Source organism: Xyrauchen texanus, chromosome 36 (assembly GCF_025860055.1).
Source record: "Xyrauchen texanus isolate HMW12.3.18 chromosome 36, RBS_HiC_50CHRs, whole genome shotgun sequence".
NCBI lineage: Eukaryota > Metazoa > Chordata > Actinopteri > Cypriniformes > Catostomidae > Xyrauchen > Xyrauchen texanus.
Genome location: NC_068311.1, coordinates 5,452,564 through 5,473,603, shown reverse-complemented (window position 1 = coordinate 5,473,603; position 21,040 = coordinate 5,452,564). Strand labels below are relative to the sequence as shown.

Below are 21,040 nucleotides of genomic sequence, written 5' to 3'. Positions count from 1 at the left end.
GACCAGGACACCGGGGTACACCCATACTCTCTACGAGAATTGCCTTGGGTTTTTCAATGGCCAAAGAGAGTCAGAACCTCGGTTGAACGTCTCATCTGAAAGAATACTATATATATATATATATATATATATATATATATATATATACACACTTGATCAAGCCATATACACACTTGATCAAGCCATGTACAAGGTTACCCTGAAAAAAACTAGTTTCATTTTGCTCTGAGGATTGGTTTTTCCAGCAGGACAATGCTCCATGCCACACAGTCAGGTCAATCAAGATGTTGATGTTATATGTAAATAATATCTATATTCCTTTTTAATTTGTATCTTTAATATATAAATATATATATATAAATTTTATTCAATTGTTTTGGACCAAATTTCTCCAGTATTACCCATAAATATTGGTGCTTTTGTTAGGATAAAAAAACAGATCACCCAAAAATCTTCAAATACTTTAATCCTGTTTTTGTGCTCCACATACAACATAAAGGCATTTTTACAGATCAGAGTTTACTCAATGCAAAATAATTTTACGGTAAGTAATTTGCCAGTATCAGAGAACATTACAACTACAGTTCTCTTTCAGAAAGTTTATTTTAAATCATGTGTTTATACATACAAGTATAAAGTGAAAACAATCAGCCTTTCCTGATGGACAGTACATACATGTGCTACATGCTTTACAATAATCTAAAATAAAGATCAAGCAGTGTTATGCCAACATTAAAATTGGGCTTATTTTTCTGTTTTTGCATAAATTGCATTGCACTGATAATACTGAGATTTCCTTTCCCCCAAAATAATCTAGTAAATAATCTAATATGCTTTACTTATTTACATAATTGTTAATTTGCCTGTTTGCATATGCCTTCAAGCTTTTCAAAAAATGTTTTTAGGCACATATTTGGGGTGGATAGTTCCCTCCAGCAAAAAAATTTGGAAGAATGAAAATCAACTCCCATAAGTTAGCCTGACAAAAACATCTCAAACGACTCTCACTCATTTGTGTTGCTATATTACAGTGTACTGAGCAGCAGAAGAAGCTGTAAGTGTAGATCACTGTGTCCAAAACAGCAAAGTAGTTGTGATGGACTAGGTTTCAATGCCAGATTACAGCTAGCTGAGGTTGTCTTGTGGTATAATAAGTTTAAAACTGGAGGTTGTTGTTGTAAAATGAAATGTCCTTTATATGAACGGAGAAGATGTGTAGTAATTACTTACCAAACCACCCATAAACAAACACACAACCAGTGCTACTCAACCCCATCACTGCCCTCCCCGTTAACCTGGACCACCACATTGTCTTTCGCCATTGCGTCAGTGGTTTTTGTGTTTGGGAGTGTGAGTGTGGAGGGCTGCGTGTCAAAATAGAGTATATATTCTGTTTTGCTCTGCCCTTTCCAGCGCAGAGAAGTTGCCTTGGTAAAGCAGCTCCCATACTGGATCTCTTCTTGCAGGTAGGACGTCCTCTTATGGTAGGCTGAGCCCGTGCTCTCCTGAGTGGCGGAGAGGAACACCACTAACTCGAAGTGTGATTGGCTAGCTGGGGAAAATGCATGGTTTAGGGGACTTGATTGAGATAAGGGGTGATGAAAGGTCAGAGGTGACAGGAAAAGAGGGCAAGGATGTGACCCCAGGTCATCCACAGTGAATTCCATTGTGGTGTGGTGGAGTATGTGATCGTCACGTTCTTCATAGAGAACAGCACTCACACACACATCTACTAGTGGCCTGGGAAGCAGGTTACACACGCGGAACATCAAGCAGCGTTGACCTTTGACCTCACACACTACGGCCTGCGGACTAAACAGGATCCCACCGCAGCGCTTTTGAGGGCGAGAGAACTTTGCCACAAATGCACCTGAGAGACAGAGAGAAAGAAAGTGAATGAGAGGTTGCCACAAAAGTGAGCAAGCTTGAACTAATGAGAAAAAAAAGATTTAGAGTCTAGTAATCAAAAGAAAGGTCTAGTAATCTATTGTTAATACCCTTATGTTGTTCAAAACATAGATGCTGTTACTTTTACTTGGAGCATAAAAATAGATATTGTAAGCCGCTCTAATCCATTGAATAACAGTTTATAGTGAGCAATAACTGTCAAGCTTCATAAAGGACAAATACTATAGAGCACTATTAAAGGATCAGTATAAAGGCATCATAACAGTAGTCCATATGACAATTGCACTATATTCCAATCTTTCTGGTGCCATACAACAGCTATGTGTTATATGGACTACTTTTATGGTATTTTAATAATGATTTTCATTTTTTCTCTTTGGACCTTGACAGTAGTGGTCAATATGAGCCGTTTTTGTATGGAAAAGAGCAGAGTTCGGGTTCTTGAATTAAAGATTATGCTAATATTCTACTGGGGTGAAAAACACCACGAGGGATAACTTGAGGGCAGAAAATTATTTTGTGTATTTTCTTTTTGCTAGCCAGCTGACACAGACATGTCATATTACAGATACATCAGTGATGAAAAGAAATTCAAATTATATTCAAATCATCTTTTCTTTGAGAGAGCACAAAACAGGCAAATTGCTAGCAATGCAGACACAGTTTTTGTCTTGTACTGTGTGAAATTAATATATATATATATATATATATTGAAACCAAACATTATTTCATTTTGGGCCTTTATCGCTTTTAAAGCCTTTATTCAGAAAATGATTGCATTTGGCACTTGCATCTTAAAGGACCAGAGGACCACAATATTTGTGACCTCAACACCTATTATCCCCCCCCCCAATCATTCCTAAAGTCTCTGAAAAGAAAAAATTATATCTTATGTGATTTTACTTTCAAGTAAATGTATATTAAAGATTGATAAGATATTTTTACTGAAAAACAGACAAAAACACTGAGTAAAATTATATTTTGAAGTCTTTTTTGCTAGAAATTCTTCTCCCAGCACAGTAGGGGAGAAGAATGCATGAAGAATGTAAATCACCAAAAACACAAGAAGAAGAATGTGAAATTGAAAGTTAAAGTGGTGATTGACTGAGATGGGAGGATAATTTATAGTAAAAATTGACTTTTCCATTTTCTCACCCACACCTATCATATACTGTAGCTTCTGAAGACATTACTTAATACACTGGAGTCTTATGGATTAATTTTATGCTGACATACAGTATGTGATTTTTTGAGCTCAGTTGGTAGAGCGGGTTGGCCTGTAATCACAGGGTTTGTGGTTCGAATCCCGGCCCACATGACTCCACATGCCGAAGTGTCCTTGGGCAAGACACTGAACCCCAAGTTGCTCCCAATGGCAGGCTAGCACCTTACATAGCAGCTCTGCCACCATTGGTGTATGAATGTGTGGGTGAATGAGTCACAAGTGTAAAGCACTTTGAATACTGTTAAGGCTTAAACAGGCGTTATATAAGTGCAGACCATTTAAGTCTTGTTCTGAGACATATCTATCCAACTACATTTAGTGATATTTATGCTTTAAACAATAATAATAATAATAAAACTATTTGCCAATGGGCACAAGAAAATAAACATTATTCAATGTTAAAACAAGTAAACATTTCTCACCCCATTGGCAGATTTCTTTTCTTGTGTTACACATAAATGTAAATAAACTGTTGTCATATATATATATATATGATGCTCGGTGCGCATTTGGAGAGAATCTCTGTACACTTTTTAAAATAAAAATTGCAACTCACTCAACGGTGCTGTGGCATCGTGTTAGTGGATTGAAATTCTGGGTCAAAAGCCTACACGTTATTGTGGCGGCCATACGCATCATCACTTATTTTAGGTTGCCATATGCAAAATCCCAATATAGGTGGGCATACGTCATATGCCTGCATATGCCCTAGACTACATTACTGGCTATAAACCCAAAGACCTTGATTTGCAAGTTACGGTGTGTTAGTTTTGAAAATAAAATCATGACAATGGACTTCTAGGAGTAGGATTGAGTGCCTTACCCTTAAATTCAATGCTTATTAATCTATTTATATTTTTTTTAAATGTACACTTACGGTATACTTTATTAGGACGACCTGTACACCTACTTATTCATACGATTATCTAATCAGCCTATCATGTGGCAGCAGTGCAATGCATAAAATCATGCAGATACGGGTCAGGAGCTTCAGTTAATGTTCACATCAATCATCATAATGTGGAAACAAATTGCATGATTGTTGGTGCCAGACGGGCTGGTTTGAGTATTTCTGTAACTGCTGATCTCCTGGCATTTTCAAGCACAACAGACTATAGAATTGACTCAGAATGGTGCCAAAAACAAAAAACATCCAGTGAGTGGCAGTTCTGTGGATGGAAACACCTTGTTGATGAGAGAGGTCAACAGAGAATGGCCAGACTGGTTTGAGCTGACAGAACGGCTACGGTAACTCAGATATCCACTCTGTACAATTGTGGTGAGCAGAATAGCATCTCCGAACGTACAACACACAGGCTACAAAAACAGAAGACCGTGTTGAGCACTTTACTAGGACAATAGTCTTCTTAATAAAGTGCTTGTGAGTGTATATTTTAATAGGAACTCTAGAGTCCCTCCACATTTACCCTGAAAGTCTCAGGACCAAATACCCCAGGGTCATAGTTCTGCCCACTACAAAGCAAGGATTGTAATGTTTCTAATAGACCTAGTTCTGAGGTTCTCGTGATGAGTTTTATGTGTCAAATAAATGAAGTATTTTTTGAGCTCAGTCTTACAAGCATGAGAACTAAAGTTCCGCGTGACTTATGTACAGTATGCTGAGTCACTGTAAGATGAACTATGGTAACTAATTTATCATCTTTCAAATGAATTTCCATTTCTTTCCAATGTTTGTTTTAAGAAGTTACAGTTTAGCTCGCTGTGCTGATGTTTACACCTACAAACAGGGAGGCATTTTGAAATCTTCAACAGACAAAAATTCTTCTGGTATAAGCAATAATGGAAATTATATTTACCACATTACAGTGGACCCAAAAAGTATAAGGAATATTTATTACAAGTTAAGCTGGCATAATGTGGATTACTACAAAAATGAATTTAGACTAGTCCCTCGTTTATTTAAAAAAAGCTCAAATCTGGGTTCCAGTGAGGCACTTACAATGAAAGTGAATGGGCCAAATAATATGCATTTTAACACGATTTTAGTGCTATAAAATGGCTTACTAACCTTTTCTATGTTAAGTTTTCTATGTAAATTTTGCAACTTCATTGCAATGATGAAGTAACACCACGAGTAATGCCATCTTAAACCCTGTATTCCTGGTAGCTTACTAGTCTGTCGCAAAAAATGCAATGAGTTCATATTTTTGGTTGAAATTAACATTATACCACAAATGCTGTCGATTGAGCTTAACTTTTGTATTGAATCCAGAATATTTCTTTGTCACACATAAAAATGTGACTTTCTTTCAGAACTAACTTCCCTTTTTTGTGTGTGTGCATTTCATAAATTACTTTTAACCAAGTGGTGTCAAGGTGATTTGTAGTGGATGTATGAAGTCAGTTCCCCTCAAGTTCACACAGGTGTCTTACTAGAGTGGTAGGGTATTAACTGTGGGCATGTTTCACTACCATTTGACTACCTGAAAGTGTCTAAATAATTTTTGTCTTCATTTTGTACAATACGATCGATTGTTTTATCGTTTAAAACCATACAACTGTATTTTTGTGAAATGTTTTGCTTGGGACATAATAATGAAGACTACATGTGTACCAGTGATGAAGGCTTCAAGCATCAGGCCCAGCAGCATCTGTAGAGCGAGCAATGCTATGGCTAATGGACAGTCAGCGATGGGGTACATGGTGCCATACCCGATGGTCAGCTGCGTCTCGAGGGCAAAAGAGAATGCGGCAGTGAAGCCATTTACATGTTTGACGCATAGTATGTGGCCTGGCGGTGGGTTGTCATGGTCGGGCACATCCAGGTCTCCGTTAACACGGGCGAGCAGGTACCACAGCACTGCAAATATCAGCCAGTGAAGCAGGAAGGAGCCGCAGAATGCCAGCACCACCCATCGCCACCGCAGCGCCAGCCATGTCCCCCACATGTCGCGTAGGGCACCCGAACATGTCTCTCTGCGCCCTGCATTGGCTCGCATCAGGCTTCGCCCATCCTTGCTGACCAGTCGCTGACGAGAAGGTTTTGTCATCAGTAGGCAGGAGGCAGCATTATGGTCACTGGTATTGCTTGTCATGGCAATGGGAACTGGTGAGCAACTGGAACCTGGAGAAGAGAGCTCTCGATTAGTTAAAAAGATCAGCAGATTACCATATTATCGGAATATCACGTTCCATACAAGTTAAGCTCAATCGACAGCATTTGAGGCATAGTGTTGATTATTTTATCTCATCACTCTTTTTCTTAAAAAATTAAATATAATCTAAAAATCCTGGTTACAGTGAGACACTTACAATGGAAGTGAATGGGGCCAATTTTTGGAGGGTTTAAAGACTGAAATGTGAAGCTTATAATTTCATAAAAGCCCTTACATTAATACTTCTGTTAAAACTCAAGGGTTATTTGAGCTGTAAACTAATTTTAGGGTTTAGGGTTTGTTGACATTACATCGTAATTGCAATGAACTTGTATAATTGGGTCTAACTTTACACAGAAAAGGTTAGTGTGACATTTTATCACAGTTAAATCATGTTAACATGCATATTGTTTATGTCTTGTGGGTATAATCTGAAATAGTGAGTATTTCAATGTTTACAGATCGATCACAGATTTTAGATTTTTGAAAAGGGGAGGGCAAGTCAAAATAAATAAATAAAAAATTGTGGTAATCATTATATTATGCCAAAAATGCTGTCAATTGAGCTGAACCCAGAATATTTATTTAAAGGGACAGTTCACCCAAAAATGAAATTCGGTCTTTCTTTCTTCCAAAGAACATATTCCAATTGAATGGTGACTGATCATTCTGCCTAACATCTGTTGCATTGCACAATTTTGATTTCATGGGGCCTTTAACAGATTAATCAGCAGTATAAAAATATTACATTTTCATTTGCATATATTCCTTTAGCAGATGCTTTTATCCAAAGTGACTTACAAAGGAGGAACACAGAAAGCATTTTGTCATACAAAAGTCAACAATATCTGCAGTTTGGCACTGCTAAATTCTCAGAGTAGCTGGAGTGGTACAAAATAACTAGCGCAGAAGAAAGAGACAAAGAAAGGTTTTTATATTATTATTAAATAGTAAGTGCAATTAGTGTGGATTGGTTAAGTGCTCACGGAACAGATGTGTTTTCAGCTTAATCACTTTTTTATTCTTTCAAAAGTGAGAAAAGGAAAGGAAGAGATGTTATGTTGTGTAACTTGTGTTGTGTAGAGTGTGTAGTTCTGCACTAATGTGGCTGCCAGGTGATTTAATTGGTGATGAATCTCAGTGGGGTGTGTGTGTGGAAGGGACAGAAGGAATGTGTGTTAAATCCTTTATTCTTTCACTGTTCTCTCTCTCTCTCTCTCTTTCTATATCTCTCTTGCTCTCAATATCTGCTAGACTACAGCAAGTAATTAAAAAGCATAACTCATAACCAAAATGTTTTTTTTTTTTTTTTAATGTTTCACATTTCTTAACCTGAAAGAGATTACATCCCACTTGTATAACTATTTAAAATGGCCTGTAATATCAGTACTCCGCTGAAAACAACAACAATAAAACAGTTTACACCAGCCTAACATGGTTTGCTGGTCCTAGCTAGTCTTGGCTGGTCTGGTTTGCTATAGAGGGGTTTTATGCACTTGACAGATGGTCAGTCTGGATGATCAGTGTGCTTACCAGCTTAACAACATTTTGGCCTTGATTTATACACTTTAGAAAGTCCTGACAGTAAGTGAAAATGTCTGAGCGTGAGGGTGAATTGATGCCGATGCTTGAAGTTAAACTGTAAATAAGACGAGAGTTTCACACGTTCTTTTTTTTTAAATGAACAAATGTTAACTTGCCTTCCAGGTACTCCCTGGGTGAGGACAGGGAATGTTGCACTAGATGGGGGAAAATGAGCTTAAATCGTTTTAAGGACACAAACACTAGCATATTGATGACTCAGGTCTCATTAGCCTGACCTGAACCTGATCCTTGAAAATGAAGAACTCTTTTGATTGAAGCATATCAGAAGTTTTGATATAGACTTTAAATATGTAAGATACGGCAAAAGATAATAAGAGAGATAATAAACCTTATGTTTATTTGTCTAACCCCATTGATTTTTGTGTGTGTTTGTTTTAAGCATAAATTGAAGCAAATTTAGGGAGGTTTATGCTTTGAACAAGAACAAAATGCCAATGGGTATTGATAAAAAAATATATAATTTAAGATTTATTCTCAGAAGTCTAATAATCTTACACAATTTTGTTTCTCACATAAATGTAGTTTGGTCCAAGGATATTTTCAAAGATATTTTTACTGGAAAACAAAGCGTATTGATAAATATTCACTTTATACTGTGAACCTAAACTTCATGAGAGAATCACATGATAAACGGAGTTGAAGATAGTGAATGTTAAACTGCATCTATGTGCGTGTTTGAACATCACAGCGCATGTTTTTCATGTGACCTGGTCTGGCCACAGGCAAACATCAAAATGAGCTCAGCTGATAGTGATATCGATATTACCACTGTTTGTGGAAATTGTAATGCTATATGCCATGCCATTGTTCCTTTGGTATGTAAAACTTTGCTAATGAAACATGAATACAGAAAATGTGCATTATGCATACTATATACTACGAAAATATAAGTATGATACAGTACTACTAGATTAGTGAGTTAGTATACTATACTATATCTCTCGCTCTCCCTCTCATATGTTATGTTTTTACACAATATCATGACACATATCAGTAAACATCTTGAGGAACAAGAAGCTTTTAACATACATGATTCTATTACATATAAGCCATAGTAAAGTTGTTTCTATTTGTTGTGATGTCCAACAGGGCTGGACTGGGAAGAGAAATCGGCCCTGGATTTTACATGGCAACTGGCCCAACTGTTGAGTGGGGGGGTGGAGTTAGTGAGCCAAAATACTTTTCTGCATATCACGGCGCCGTTTTGTAGTCTGTTCTGCATAACGCGCCGGCTCATTTTTGCTTATCGCGGCCCATTCGGCACGTTTCGTGGCTGACCCACCAGCCCGCTCGGTTCTCCCGATGGTCAGTCCACCCCTGATCGGCCCCAAAGTGCGTCGTGCCACACCGGGAAAAGGCCCGGTATGCCAAATTACCAGTCCAGCCCTGATGTCCAAGTTAAACATTAGATGTAAATATAGCAACCCGATATCATCAACATCCCAATAGTACGAATAGTAATAGTTACAGTGAATTCGTATCAATTCGAGTTCATTTGTACGTAATCATACAAGTTATACACCCACCAATGAGAGATGCTTGTTTTTTCTCAAAACTGTGTTTTCGTAATTTTAATACCAAACCCAAACCCTAAACCTAATCATAGACTGTAACACCGGACCCTACCCAGAGTGTAAACATAACCATGATATTAATGTTAAAAGACCTGATGTGTAATATGGAAGCAAGGTACTGAACATGTGTTTGAGAAGTGTATGTGATTGGTTGATGTATAAGCCGTATGCTTGCATACAAATTAAATTGTACAAATGTATACAATTTTGCTACCTCATGTATTGTGATGAATTCTCAAGAGACCATGTTGAAATATAGATATAGACCATTTTGCCAGCATTTCATGATTGGTTTTCTAGCAATTCTATCGTTTCTTAGATAATAGTTTCCTTTCATCAGCCATGCCTTTGATTGACATCTCTATAATTATTAAGCTACTTCAATGACACATCACCTTGCTTACTGTGACACGAAAAACAATAGCAAAACAATGACCAGCTGATTCCTGGATATAAGATTAACCTGGACCTTTGGGGGGAAGTGTGTGTGTGTGTGTGTGTGTAGCGAGAGAGAGAGTTTGAGTTGGCTTTGCTGTCAATTACTGTAAGCCGCCGGACTGTAGTATGTTGCGCGTGGTTTCCTCATGTGAACTTTGGGATTCATTTGAATGAAAAAAATTACGTGTTTGGTTTCGGTGAGTTTAGTTACAAGTTTAACCAGAGATTTCATCTGATTAAAACTGAGTGACTCTCCACAGCACACAGTTCAACGTGTCAGAGTGCAAATGAGTCTGGTGTGCTCATGGGTAAATGATTATTTCAGGTGTGTGTGTGTGTGTGTGTGTGTGTGATTAAGAATCAGGGAGAAAAAGCATGAAGGAAAAAAGAAAAATAGAAGATTCAAAAGGGAATAGTTCACCCAAAAAATGAAAAATTTAGTATAACAAAAAAGAAGAAAATTATGTCTTGATTTACTCATTTTGTTGTTCTGAACATTTATGACTTTCTTTTATCTGTGGAACAGAAAAGAAGATTTAAGGATTTAAGTTAGTCTCCTTCACCATTCACTTTCATTGCATCTAATCCCCATATATACCATCCATAAGTGAATGGTGACTGAAGCTGTCATTTTGCTGAACATCTCCTTTTGTGTTCCACTGACAAAATAAATCCATGGGATTTAAACAACATCAGGGTGAGTAAATGACAGAATTCTCTATAAAACATTAAAAATTGGAGACTTCAAAATGGGCATCCTTTGTAAATAAATGGATGGTTGTTGATAAGACACATTCACATGCAAACACTGTCCTGTGCTAATAAAAAGGCCATTTGTTTCAATAGGTTTTCAGCTGAGTTTGTGATTAATCATGGTCACCCTTTCTAAGTGCAAATCTATTTATTATATATAAATATCTCTCTAATAGAACATTTAAAAGTTCACTTCTCTTTCACACAGACACCGCTTTACTCACCAAGCGTCACTCCTTGGGCTTTATTAAGGATTCCTCAATGCTTTGACGTAGTATGAGACCTTTTGAGATGTTCCAAAGAGTTCCAGAGTATGAGCAGCTGTGTACCTCCAGCCTTCTGTATGAGACACCCAAAAAGTCATATGCACTAAAGAACTGCAAACTCACACTCAAAGAGAGACGGCCCTGCAACTCATTGGTCACATTACTCAGCATGTGGCCAATTAGGAATGCTTGAAAGAGGAGGAGAACACCTAGAGTCACTTCTGTGTGTGTGCTGAAGTGTGTTGAAAAGAACAGTAGCTTGGCGTTTATCAAATACTGCAAATTACTCTTTCTTTTTCGGTTAAGGGGAAAAACCCACACATATTTTGTCTATTGTATTTGCATGAGTGTAATGTCTCTCACTTACAGGAAAAGTTTTTTTTTTTAGCAAAAACTAGACGACAATTTGATTCTCCTGTAGGTGTGACATTTCCAAAATTCCATAGGAAAAAAAAATAAAAATTAGACAGTATAGAGCTATAAATTAATGTGGATCGCATAGCTCAAATAATTTGTTAATAACCAAATCAGATGAACAAATTATTTGGTTTTTGACATTATGAGAATTATTTGAGTTCATATTACTTTTTTTTTTTAGCGAATAAAAAAAAAATATTTAATGTAATCTTGACTATACAGTATATATATATATATATATATATATATATATATATATATATATATATATATATATATATATATACAATATTTACACATTTCAATTGCATTACAAAATTACACATTACACAATTGTATTGATTAATCTATAATAAAGTTAAATAAAAAATATAAATATTTTAAGTTTTATCATTTCGTTTTTTTAAACATTACACAATTCCCTAAAAAAAACTATTTAAGCCTATTTTTATGATTTACACATTTAATTTCGTATCAAAATTCCATCAAATTGAATTTAATAATCTTTAATAAAGTAAAATTATAAATCAAAATATTTTAAGTTTTATCATTTCGTTTTTTTAAACATTACACAATTCCCTAAAAAAAACTATTTAAGCCTATTTAAGATTTACACATTGAATTTCTTAACAAAATTCAGTAAACAAAAATTGAAATTGGAGTTAGCATGTTCTCATGTTCGTGTGGGTTTCCTCTGGGAGCTCCAGTTTCCCCCCACAGTAAAATACAAATATAGGTTAAGTTGATTGGAGACTCTACATTCTCCATCAACTCTAATGTATGTGTGTTTTAGCTCTGTGATGACTGGCCACATGTCCAGGGTGTTTCCCTGCCTTGGGCTCGAGACAGCTTGGATAGGCACAAGCACTACCTGGCTATAGAATTTGGATGGATGGATGGATAGTTGTTTTATATCATTTTGATAAAAATTACAGTGAGGAAAATAAGTATTTGAACACCCTGCTATTTTGCAAGTTCTCCCACTTGGAAATCATGGAGGGGTCTGAAATTGTCATCGTAGGTGCATGTCCACTGTGAGAGACATAATCTAAAAAAAAAAATCCAGAAATCACAATGTATGATTTTTTAACTATTTATTTGTATGATACAGCTGCAAATAAGTATTTGAACACCTGTCTATCAGCTAGAATTCTGACCCTCAAAGACCTGTTAGTCTTCCTTTAAAATGTCCACCTCCACTCCATTTATTATCCTAAATTAGATGCACTTGTTTGAGGTCGTTAGCTGCATAAAGACACCTGTCCACCCCATACAATCAGTAAGAATCCAACTACTAACATGGCCAAGACCAAAGAGCTGTCCAAAGACACTAGAGACAAAATTGTACACCTCCACAAGGCTGGAAAGGGCTACGGGAAATTGCCAAGCAGCTTGGTGAAAAAAGGTCCACTGTTGGAGCAATCATTAGAAAATGGAAGAAGCTAAACATGACTGTCAATCTCCCTCGGACTGGGGCTCCATGCAAGATCTCACCTCATGGGGTCTCAATGATCCTAAGAAAGGTGAGAAATCAGCCCAGAACTACACGGGAGGAGCTGGTCAATGACCTGAAAAGAGCTGGGACCACCGTTTCCAAGGTTACTGTTGGTAATACACTAAGACGTCATGGTTTGAAATCATGCATGGCACGGAAGGTTCCCCTGCTTAAACCAGCACATGTCAAGGCCCGTCTTAAGTTTGCCAATGACCATTTGGATGATCCAGAGGAGTCATGGGAGAAAGTCATGTGGTCAGATGAGACCAAAATAGAACTTTTTGGTCATAATTCCACTAACCGTGTTTGAAGGAAGAAGAATGATGAGTACCATCCCAAGAACACCATCCCTACTGTGAAGCATGGGGGTGGTAGCATCATGCTTTGGGGGTGTTTTTCTGCACATGGGACAGGGCGACTGCACTGTATTAAGGAGAGGATGACCGGGGCCATGTATTGCGAGATTTTGGGGAACAACCTCCTTCCCTCAGTTAGAGCATTGAAGATGGGTTGAGGCTGGGTCTTCCAACATGACAATGACCCGAAGCACACAGCCAGGATAACCAAGGAGTGGCTCTGTAAGAAGCATATCAAGGTTCTGGCGTGGCCTAGCCAGTCTCCAGACCTAAACCCAATAGAGAATTTGGAGGGAGCTCAAACTCCGTGTTTGTCAGCGACAGCCCAGAAACCTGACTGATCTAGAGAAGATCTGTGTGGAGGAGTGGGCCAAAATCCCTCCTGCAGTGTGTGCAAACCTGGTGAAAAACTACAGGAAACGTTTGACCTCTGTAATTGCAAACAAAGGCTACTGTACCAAATATTAACATTGATTTTCTCAGGTGTTCAAATACTTATTTGCAGCTGTATCTTACAAATAAATAGTTAAAAAATCATACATTGTGATTTCTGGATTTTGTTTTTTAGATTATGTCTCTCACAGTGGACATGCACCTACGATGACAATTTCAGACCCCTCCATGTTTTCCAAGTGGGAGAACTTGCAAAAGAGCAGGGTGTTCAAATACTTATTTTCCTCACTGTAAGCATTTCAATATGATGTTGTGAAATTTAAATGTGTAAACCTCACTGTTTATTATTATTTTTTTTTAAATAGGTTACTTTTTTATGTTGCATATGGTATCTATAGAGTTTGAGAGTGCGTTTGCACACCACTATGCTGGAAATTTACCAAAAATCCACATATAAAAAATAAAACGAGTTTATACCAGACTTTTTTTTCTTCTTTATTTTCACGAGACTTTAAATAATTGTATTCTCTGCTTTTGAAACCAGGTATGCACACAAAACTAACGCACATTGGGCGAACCAGTAAGAATGCTTAGATGGATTACATGGAACGCAATATTCGGGTAATAAACTGGTTTGGTTTATGCTTTATCCACTTTTGGGCCCCCAAGAGAAATCAGTTTAAAGTGTTTACATAACCTCACGCCTATGGAAGTAACAAGTGTTTACATGAGACTTGAAATCGGCTTTTGACTTTAAACATAAACAGGTATGTGCACAACACCTGCACACTTTGGATAAAACTGCAAGAATACATGGAATGCAAAATGGGCAAAAATCTACATGCGTCGATCGATTTATGCAGAAACCGTTTGTGACCTTACCCTAATGGAAAACCGTTTAAAGCGTTTACATGAACGTGTTTTCGGCTTGTCTGGCAATCGTGCAAGATCATGCATGTTAATGCACTCACGTTGAGATCTCTTGTGAAGCTCTAAAAGTGAGGGGTCTTGTTCTTAGAATGCTCTGAAAAGCAGGAGACTTTGTTGCTCTTGGGAAAATGCTACAAACATGTAACGGATCAGCTAGTATCATTTTCTGCAGCATCACATTTGAATACAGAATGGTTGCATCACACAGCTGAGAGTCTCAGTTCATTGAAGTGATTAGAATTCTAAAGGTGTTCACATAAAAGATAACAACGAATGACTCCATTTTATCTACAATGCAATCAATGTTCTTTTACAGATGCTTTTTAGGCAACCATTCAAATGACAAATGACATATTTATGTAAATTGCTTGTATTTTGGATCTTTTATATACTTGATGGGTAGTTTACATGATATGTCCTGCAGAGTAACATGCTCAATCTAAATAGCATTTTCTAATTATGCATTATTATGAAATATTTTGTTTTATGGCCTCGCATTTATAAAAAAAACTACATTGAATTTTCTACTTTTAAAAATTTATTTGTCACTGCAGAACTAAAGTGAACTGGTGGAAAAAGTTAAGTAGGACTGAGAGTGACACTAATATTTTTTCAGTAATATATTCATTAAATTTTATAGTTCACATTGTCCTTGCAGAATCTGTTCATTTTTAGCCATAAAGCTTGCCATTTGTTTAACATCTAGCAAAACAGATATTTTACCTGCAGAATATTCCAAAAGACAATATAATAACTGGGTAGTTGACAATACTCATCAAGAAGTGTCCTGTAGTGGGACATGCTATACTTAATCTAAAACTATTTTAAGAAAACAAATTCTAAGTCTTTAATAATGCATACAGTTTTTTTTTTTATTAATGAGTATAAATAACAAGAGCAAATGTTTGCATTTATTTTTATTCAAATTACACAACCAAAAGTCTCAAATGAGCTGAAATTTATAAAAAGTATTTTTCCTTCAACATTCAAACGTTTTAGCCTAAAGATTTGTTATTTGGGGAAAGAGTTAATGTCTATGTTATTCGTAAATCATCCAAAAGATCCTGCTTAAAGTTTATATTGTGTATCACGTGTTGCGTCCTCCAGCATCAATGATTGTTTGCAGCCTTTTGTGATAGTTGTGTATGAGTCCCTCAATTGTCCTAAAGCAGAGCTGGGCCTCAAAATCATTGAGCCGCTGTGGGAGAGAACTCAAACGTGCAGCGCATGCAAGGCAACCAAGGAACTAAAAGGACCTAGAGGATTTTTGTAAAAAAGTGATAATTGACCTTCACTGCTCATTCATGTAGATCTACTGGATCATTACAAGTGATCTAGTAATATATTTTTCTTTCAACAAAACTTTGGGTAACCCATGCCTTAATCTTTTTATGCCATTATACAGTGATTTTAATGGTCAGAAGTTCATAGTTGAACTTTAAAGTTTCAAAAAAAAAAAAAAAAAAAAAACGACATCCTGGCTATATTCATTTTTATTATCCTGGCACTATACTGCATATCCCTCAGGAACTGTTTAATATTCCTTTTTGCTAATTTACCTGAAAAGCTTATAATATATCTAATATGCATTAATATAGCTTAAAACGTTTTTTTATTGCATTTTTTGTCAATAATTATTTTCGATTCAATATTTTTCTGTAGTATCTATTATTTTTTTATGTGATGAACATTGGCCATAATAAATTAGAACGATTTGCCTTGTTTAATACATTAAATTCCAGCAGATGGCGCACTTGAGCTGAAACAATTCGAAGCAATAAATACTCAAACTAGGAAAACTGAGGCTCTCTCTCTCTCTCTCTCTCTCTCTCTCTCTCTCTCAACAAATGTTTCACAGAGGCTCTAAAGCACATGGAGCACATTTTAGTAGACACAATCATCCACAAATACACATAGAAATGGCTTGTCACTGAAATAGAACAGAGGATTTAAAAATGATATAACTCTAAATTATATATTATTTTATTTTTCTCCATGTATCAACCATTATGTTAAATCCATCACTTTCATTGGTAAAGACATATATACATATATATATATATATACATATATATATAGATTTATTTATGTGTATACTGTATATACACAGATGAGCCCAAACATTATGACGACCTGACTAATATGCTGTTAGTCCTCCGTGTGCCGCCAAGATGGATTGAGGTGCTCCTAAACCATTCAGGGAATCAGGGAATACTATTGCCATGAAGGGGTGTACCTGGTGTGCAACGATGTTTAGGTGGCACGTGTCAAATTGACATCCACATGAACAGCCGGATCCAGAGTTTTCCAGCTGAACATTGCTACACCGGCTTGTCATCTACCTACAGTGCATCCTGGTGCCATCACTTCCGCAGGTGAATGCACACGGCCTTCCACATGATGTAAAATAAAACGAGACTTATTTGACCAGTTGACCTACTTCCACTGCTCCAATGTCCAGTTCTGACTCTCGTGTGGGCATTGTAGGCACTTTCAACGGAGGACAGAGGTCATCAGTACCCCACGAGCCTTACCGTTTCAGAGATGCTCTGACCCAGTTGTCTGGCCATAACGATTTGGCCCTTGTCAATGTCGCTCAGGTCTTTACTCCAGCCCATTTCTTCTGCACACAACACACTGAATATGAGAACTGATTGTTCACTTAGCATCAAATCTACCCAGACCTTGACATGTGGCCTTATTAGGAGATGATCAATGTTATTTGCTTCACCTGTGAGTGGTCATAATGTTTTGGCTCATCAGCGTATACCTATATATATATATTATGCTGAATAATTCACGTTCAAAGAGGTGACTTTAAACTAACTTTGCTTCACTTCTAGCCACAACAAATGTTTTGGTGTTACACTTGATTTATTTCTTGTTGATATTGTGTTATTATGTTATTTCCTCATCAGATATCACAGGAATCTGTATTTGTGTGTGTTTGTATGAGTGTTAAATACAGGCATTAAGGGCTATTTAACAATATGGAGGTCTATTAGGCAAAAACATGTAAATCTATGGATATTGTTTGAATAGTATTTGCCTGCCTCATGAGGCATACAAGCCTAAAAAGACAATTACAAATTCCTGAGGCCAGTGAAAACACACATTACATGTCCAAATACACACACACACAAACATGCATACAGAGGCTGGCTTTGTGTTAGCTCAGTTCTACTGTTACTGTGAAACCAGGTCACAAAACAGGAGAAACACTGTCTGACTGAGAGAAAAAGAGACGAAGGGAATAAGAAAGAGGGAACGAGTGAAAAGGGAGGAATGGAAAAGTGGCAAAAAAAACGAGGGGTGGTCTGTGAGCAAAAGAGAGAACGGAACTTTTTCCATTCTCTCTTTAACACACAGACTCTCAGATCGAAGAGCATTTAAGCCAATAGAAAACTTTACAATAGAAAATGTTACATGTTTCTGAAATTGTAAATAGTGCTTTCCTGTTAAACACTCCCTGCCACATTGCTAGGGTGTTGTTGGTGGTTGCCAGGGAGTGGCTATGGGGTTGCTAATGTGTTCTGAATAATTTTTCTTAGTTTGTTGCTAAGCAGTTTCAAGGGTGTTCTGAGCAACTGCGAGGTAGTTGCTGGTCTCTATGATATTCTGGTTCCTAGGTATTAATTGGGTATCTCGTTTATTGTAAGTCTATGGGATCATGCAGAAAAGTACTAAAGCACCTCCCTTCAACAAGCTGCATAACTTTAGGTATCATTCATGTCCGTAGCACAGTTGGTGCATGGCCTGAAGTTAATTATTTCACCATCTTCAAAATTTCTGGTTGTTTGGGCAGTTTTGTGCAGCTCTGAGCATTTGGAATTTCTCATATATTTTTTAGATTTCAATGGCATGAAACATTTCAGTTTCATGCCATTGAGGTCAGTTATTTGCCAATTCAAATTTATTACACTAGCAGCATTTGAGGCATAATGTTGATAAACACAAATGTATTTTTAACACGGCCAATTTTTGGAGGGTTCAAAGGCACAAATTTGAAGCTTAGAATTTTGTTTAATTCATCATTTTTACAGTCGCTTTGGGGTTTTAGGGTTTGTTGACATTACACCTTCATGGCAACAAGGTTGTAAAATTGGCAATTACTTTTCAGAGAAAAGGTTATTAAGCGATGTTATAACACTAAAATCATGTTAACTTGCATATTGTTTACATCTTGTGGCTATAATTTAAAAATTGTGTGCATTTGAATGTTTACGGAACGGGCCTGTTCACTTCCATTGTAAGTGCCTCACTGTAACCCAGATATTTTTTTAAAGAAAAGGAGGGACGAGTCAAAGTTAATTTTTGTTGAAATCGACATTTCACAAATGCTGTCGACTGAGTTTAACTTGTATTGAACCTGGAATATTCCTTTTAAAAATACCATAAGAAACCAATTCCATAAAATCACATCACAGATTCAGATGTTTCTGACAGGTACACATTTGTGAAATGTTTAAAAAATAGTGAAAAGTTCCTGAGGTCTTGGCTTGAGCTGTGGTTTCACTCACATTATGATTAAGAGGCTTTGAGATCATTTTAGTTGGCATGGTCCGCTTCCACAGGAGCCCAAATTCTTAAGTAGGTTCTTAAAATAGGAACCCAGACGTTCAGTATTCCCAAGAGAATCAAAATGGGAACACCGCCTCCTTGGCGACCACTGACACTTTTCTGATGATTATGATTCACCTGATGGAAAGAGAGAAAGGACGTGAGATAAAAGATGGTTGGGTAATTATGCCTCTGTTGGGTTTGGTAGGTTTATTATTAGTCTAAAATAACTAGTTCTACTTATGCATATCTGTACTAAATGAAAGTTCTGAAGATAAAGACATTTAGTAGACATTGAAAAGTACACATTTTACTTCAACCACTTTTTGGGGATTTTGTGTGTTTGCTAAGGCCCAGACAGAACTGGCTTTGTTTAAGCGTCCAATAAAAAGAGTGAATCATCGAGAAAATATAAGCAGAATACACTAATGCACACTCAAATTCTCTGATTTCATTGCAGTTCAAATTTGAATTTACTGATTTTCCTTTTCACATACTGACTCTGAGAGAGTGACAGTTGTATTTATGTTTGGATAGCTCAACTTTGCTCTGCTTGACTGGATCTGACAAGACATACGGTCATCTTCCACACTGTGGAACATAGAGCAGTGTTTCTTTTTTTGTGGGTACCTCGAGAGAAAAAGTTTGAATCCCTGTTACAAATTTAATAATTATGTAATAATTATTATAAAAAGGACAGTTCCAGTCTTAGATGCTGACTGGTCAATACAGCGTTTCCGACATGCTACAAAATACATGATTAAGGAAACTGTTATAACGCACCAACCACCTAACATATTCTCATGACAAGTCAGTGGTGCAGAGTCTGAAAATATAGGCATATTGTGAATTTATACAAAGATATATGGGCATCCGGCACATGCTTGCTTTTGCACTAGACCAGTGTTTCCCAACCACTGTGCCGCGGCACATTAGTGTGCTATTTGTGATTGTGAAGAGCAATGATTAATGTGCAAAAGTGAGTGATATTTATACGCGTTAAGGGTCTTTCACATGACTCGCGTCAGCGCTGCAGAATACATTGAAGTCTATGAAGTGACGTCACACTAATGTGTTTTTCACACAAACCTTTTTGATTCACCAATAATGTTTTTGAGAGTACTAAGCAACAAGAAATATTTAAAAACTGTCCAAATTTGTGAAGAGACATTGAATGTCTCATCATTTCTTTTTATTAAATATTACCTTATCGTTTACGAATATCAGAGACCCCAGTTATTGAACTAATATAAATTCACCAAGAAAACGCTTAGACTTAAACATAAAAGAGTCCTTTTATTACTTTCTGCTATCAAAGCAACTGCAAGCTTTTTCTCTTTTTCTCTCTGTTTTCAATGTTTATTGTGCACACCTCCCGCTTTTGTTATGTGGCAAACTCATAAAATCACCCCTCTGTGACACTGTCTGCAACTCTTGTCATGTGGAGGGTTTCTTACAATTTTAAACTTGAATCACTAAAATAGCTGGAATTTGTGCTTTTAGCTTATTCTTTAAAAACAATATCCCCAGAAACAAATGTCGTGGACCAGTGATTGTCTTACCTTTTTGCCCCTCATGAGTTTGCATCCCTGTAATTTGTTGTGGCATTGCAAGAACAAATCTACAAATTAGAAAAGAAGAAACTTTTAGTTCTACAGAAGAAAGAAAGCCATACATGTCTGGGATGGTATGAGGGTGAGTAAATGATGAGAGAATTTTCATTTGTGGGTGGTATATTATTTTTCCCTCTGTATCTCGTCTTTTCTTTTTCTTTCTTTTACCTCTTCTTCATTACATTCTGTCCTATTCTCCTGCTCACACTGTGCTTCCTTCATTTCATTTTAAAATATTTATTTTTATCTTCATTGCCGATTAAGCCCTTTTTAGAATAACCCTGTTGGATCCAATTGCTTGAGGGTGATAATAAGAGATTCTGGAGTGTGTGTGAGGATGTTTGTGTGAGGGAGAGACAAAGATATAAGAGAGGGGGAGGTAAAGGGAGAT

At 36.8% G+C, this 21,040-nt stretch overlaps 1 protein-coding gene across 2 annotated transcripts; it reads right to left on the bottom strand.

Moving 5' to 3' along the window:
• Window positions 1-457: 457 nt before the first annotated feature.
• Window positions 458-20,671, bottom strand: LOC127630104 (inward rectifier potassium channel 13-like). 2 transcript variants are annotated; one of them, XM_052107537.1, is made up of 5 exons: window positions 20,599-20,671; window positions 18,997-19,174; window positions 10,844-10,958; window positions 5,709-6,218; window positions 458-1,870 (listed from the first exon to the last, which is right to left on the bottom strand). In XM_052107537.1, the coding sequence occupies exons 4-5, from the start codon at window positions 6,187-6,189 to the stop codon at window positions 1,263-1,265; spliced, it is 1,089 nt and encodes a 362-aa protein (XP_051963497.1). In that variant the 5' UTR covers window positions 6,190-6,218; window positions 10,844-10,958; window positions 18,997-19,174; window positions 20,599-20,671; the 3' UTR covers window positions 458-1,262. The 2 variants fall into 2 exon arrangements, with proteins under 2 accessions (XP_051963497.1, XP_051963496.1); XM_052107536.1 differs by lacking the exons at window positions 18,997-19,174; window positions 20,599-20,671 and having other exon boundaries at window positions 10,844-11,031.
• Window positions 20,672-21,040: the final 369 nt, after the last annotated feature.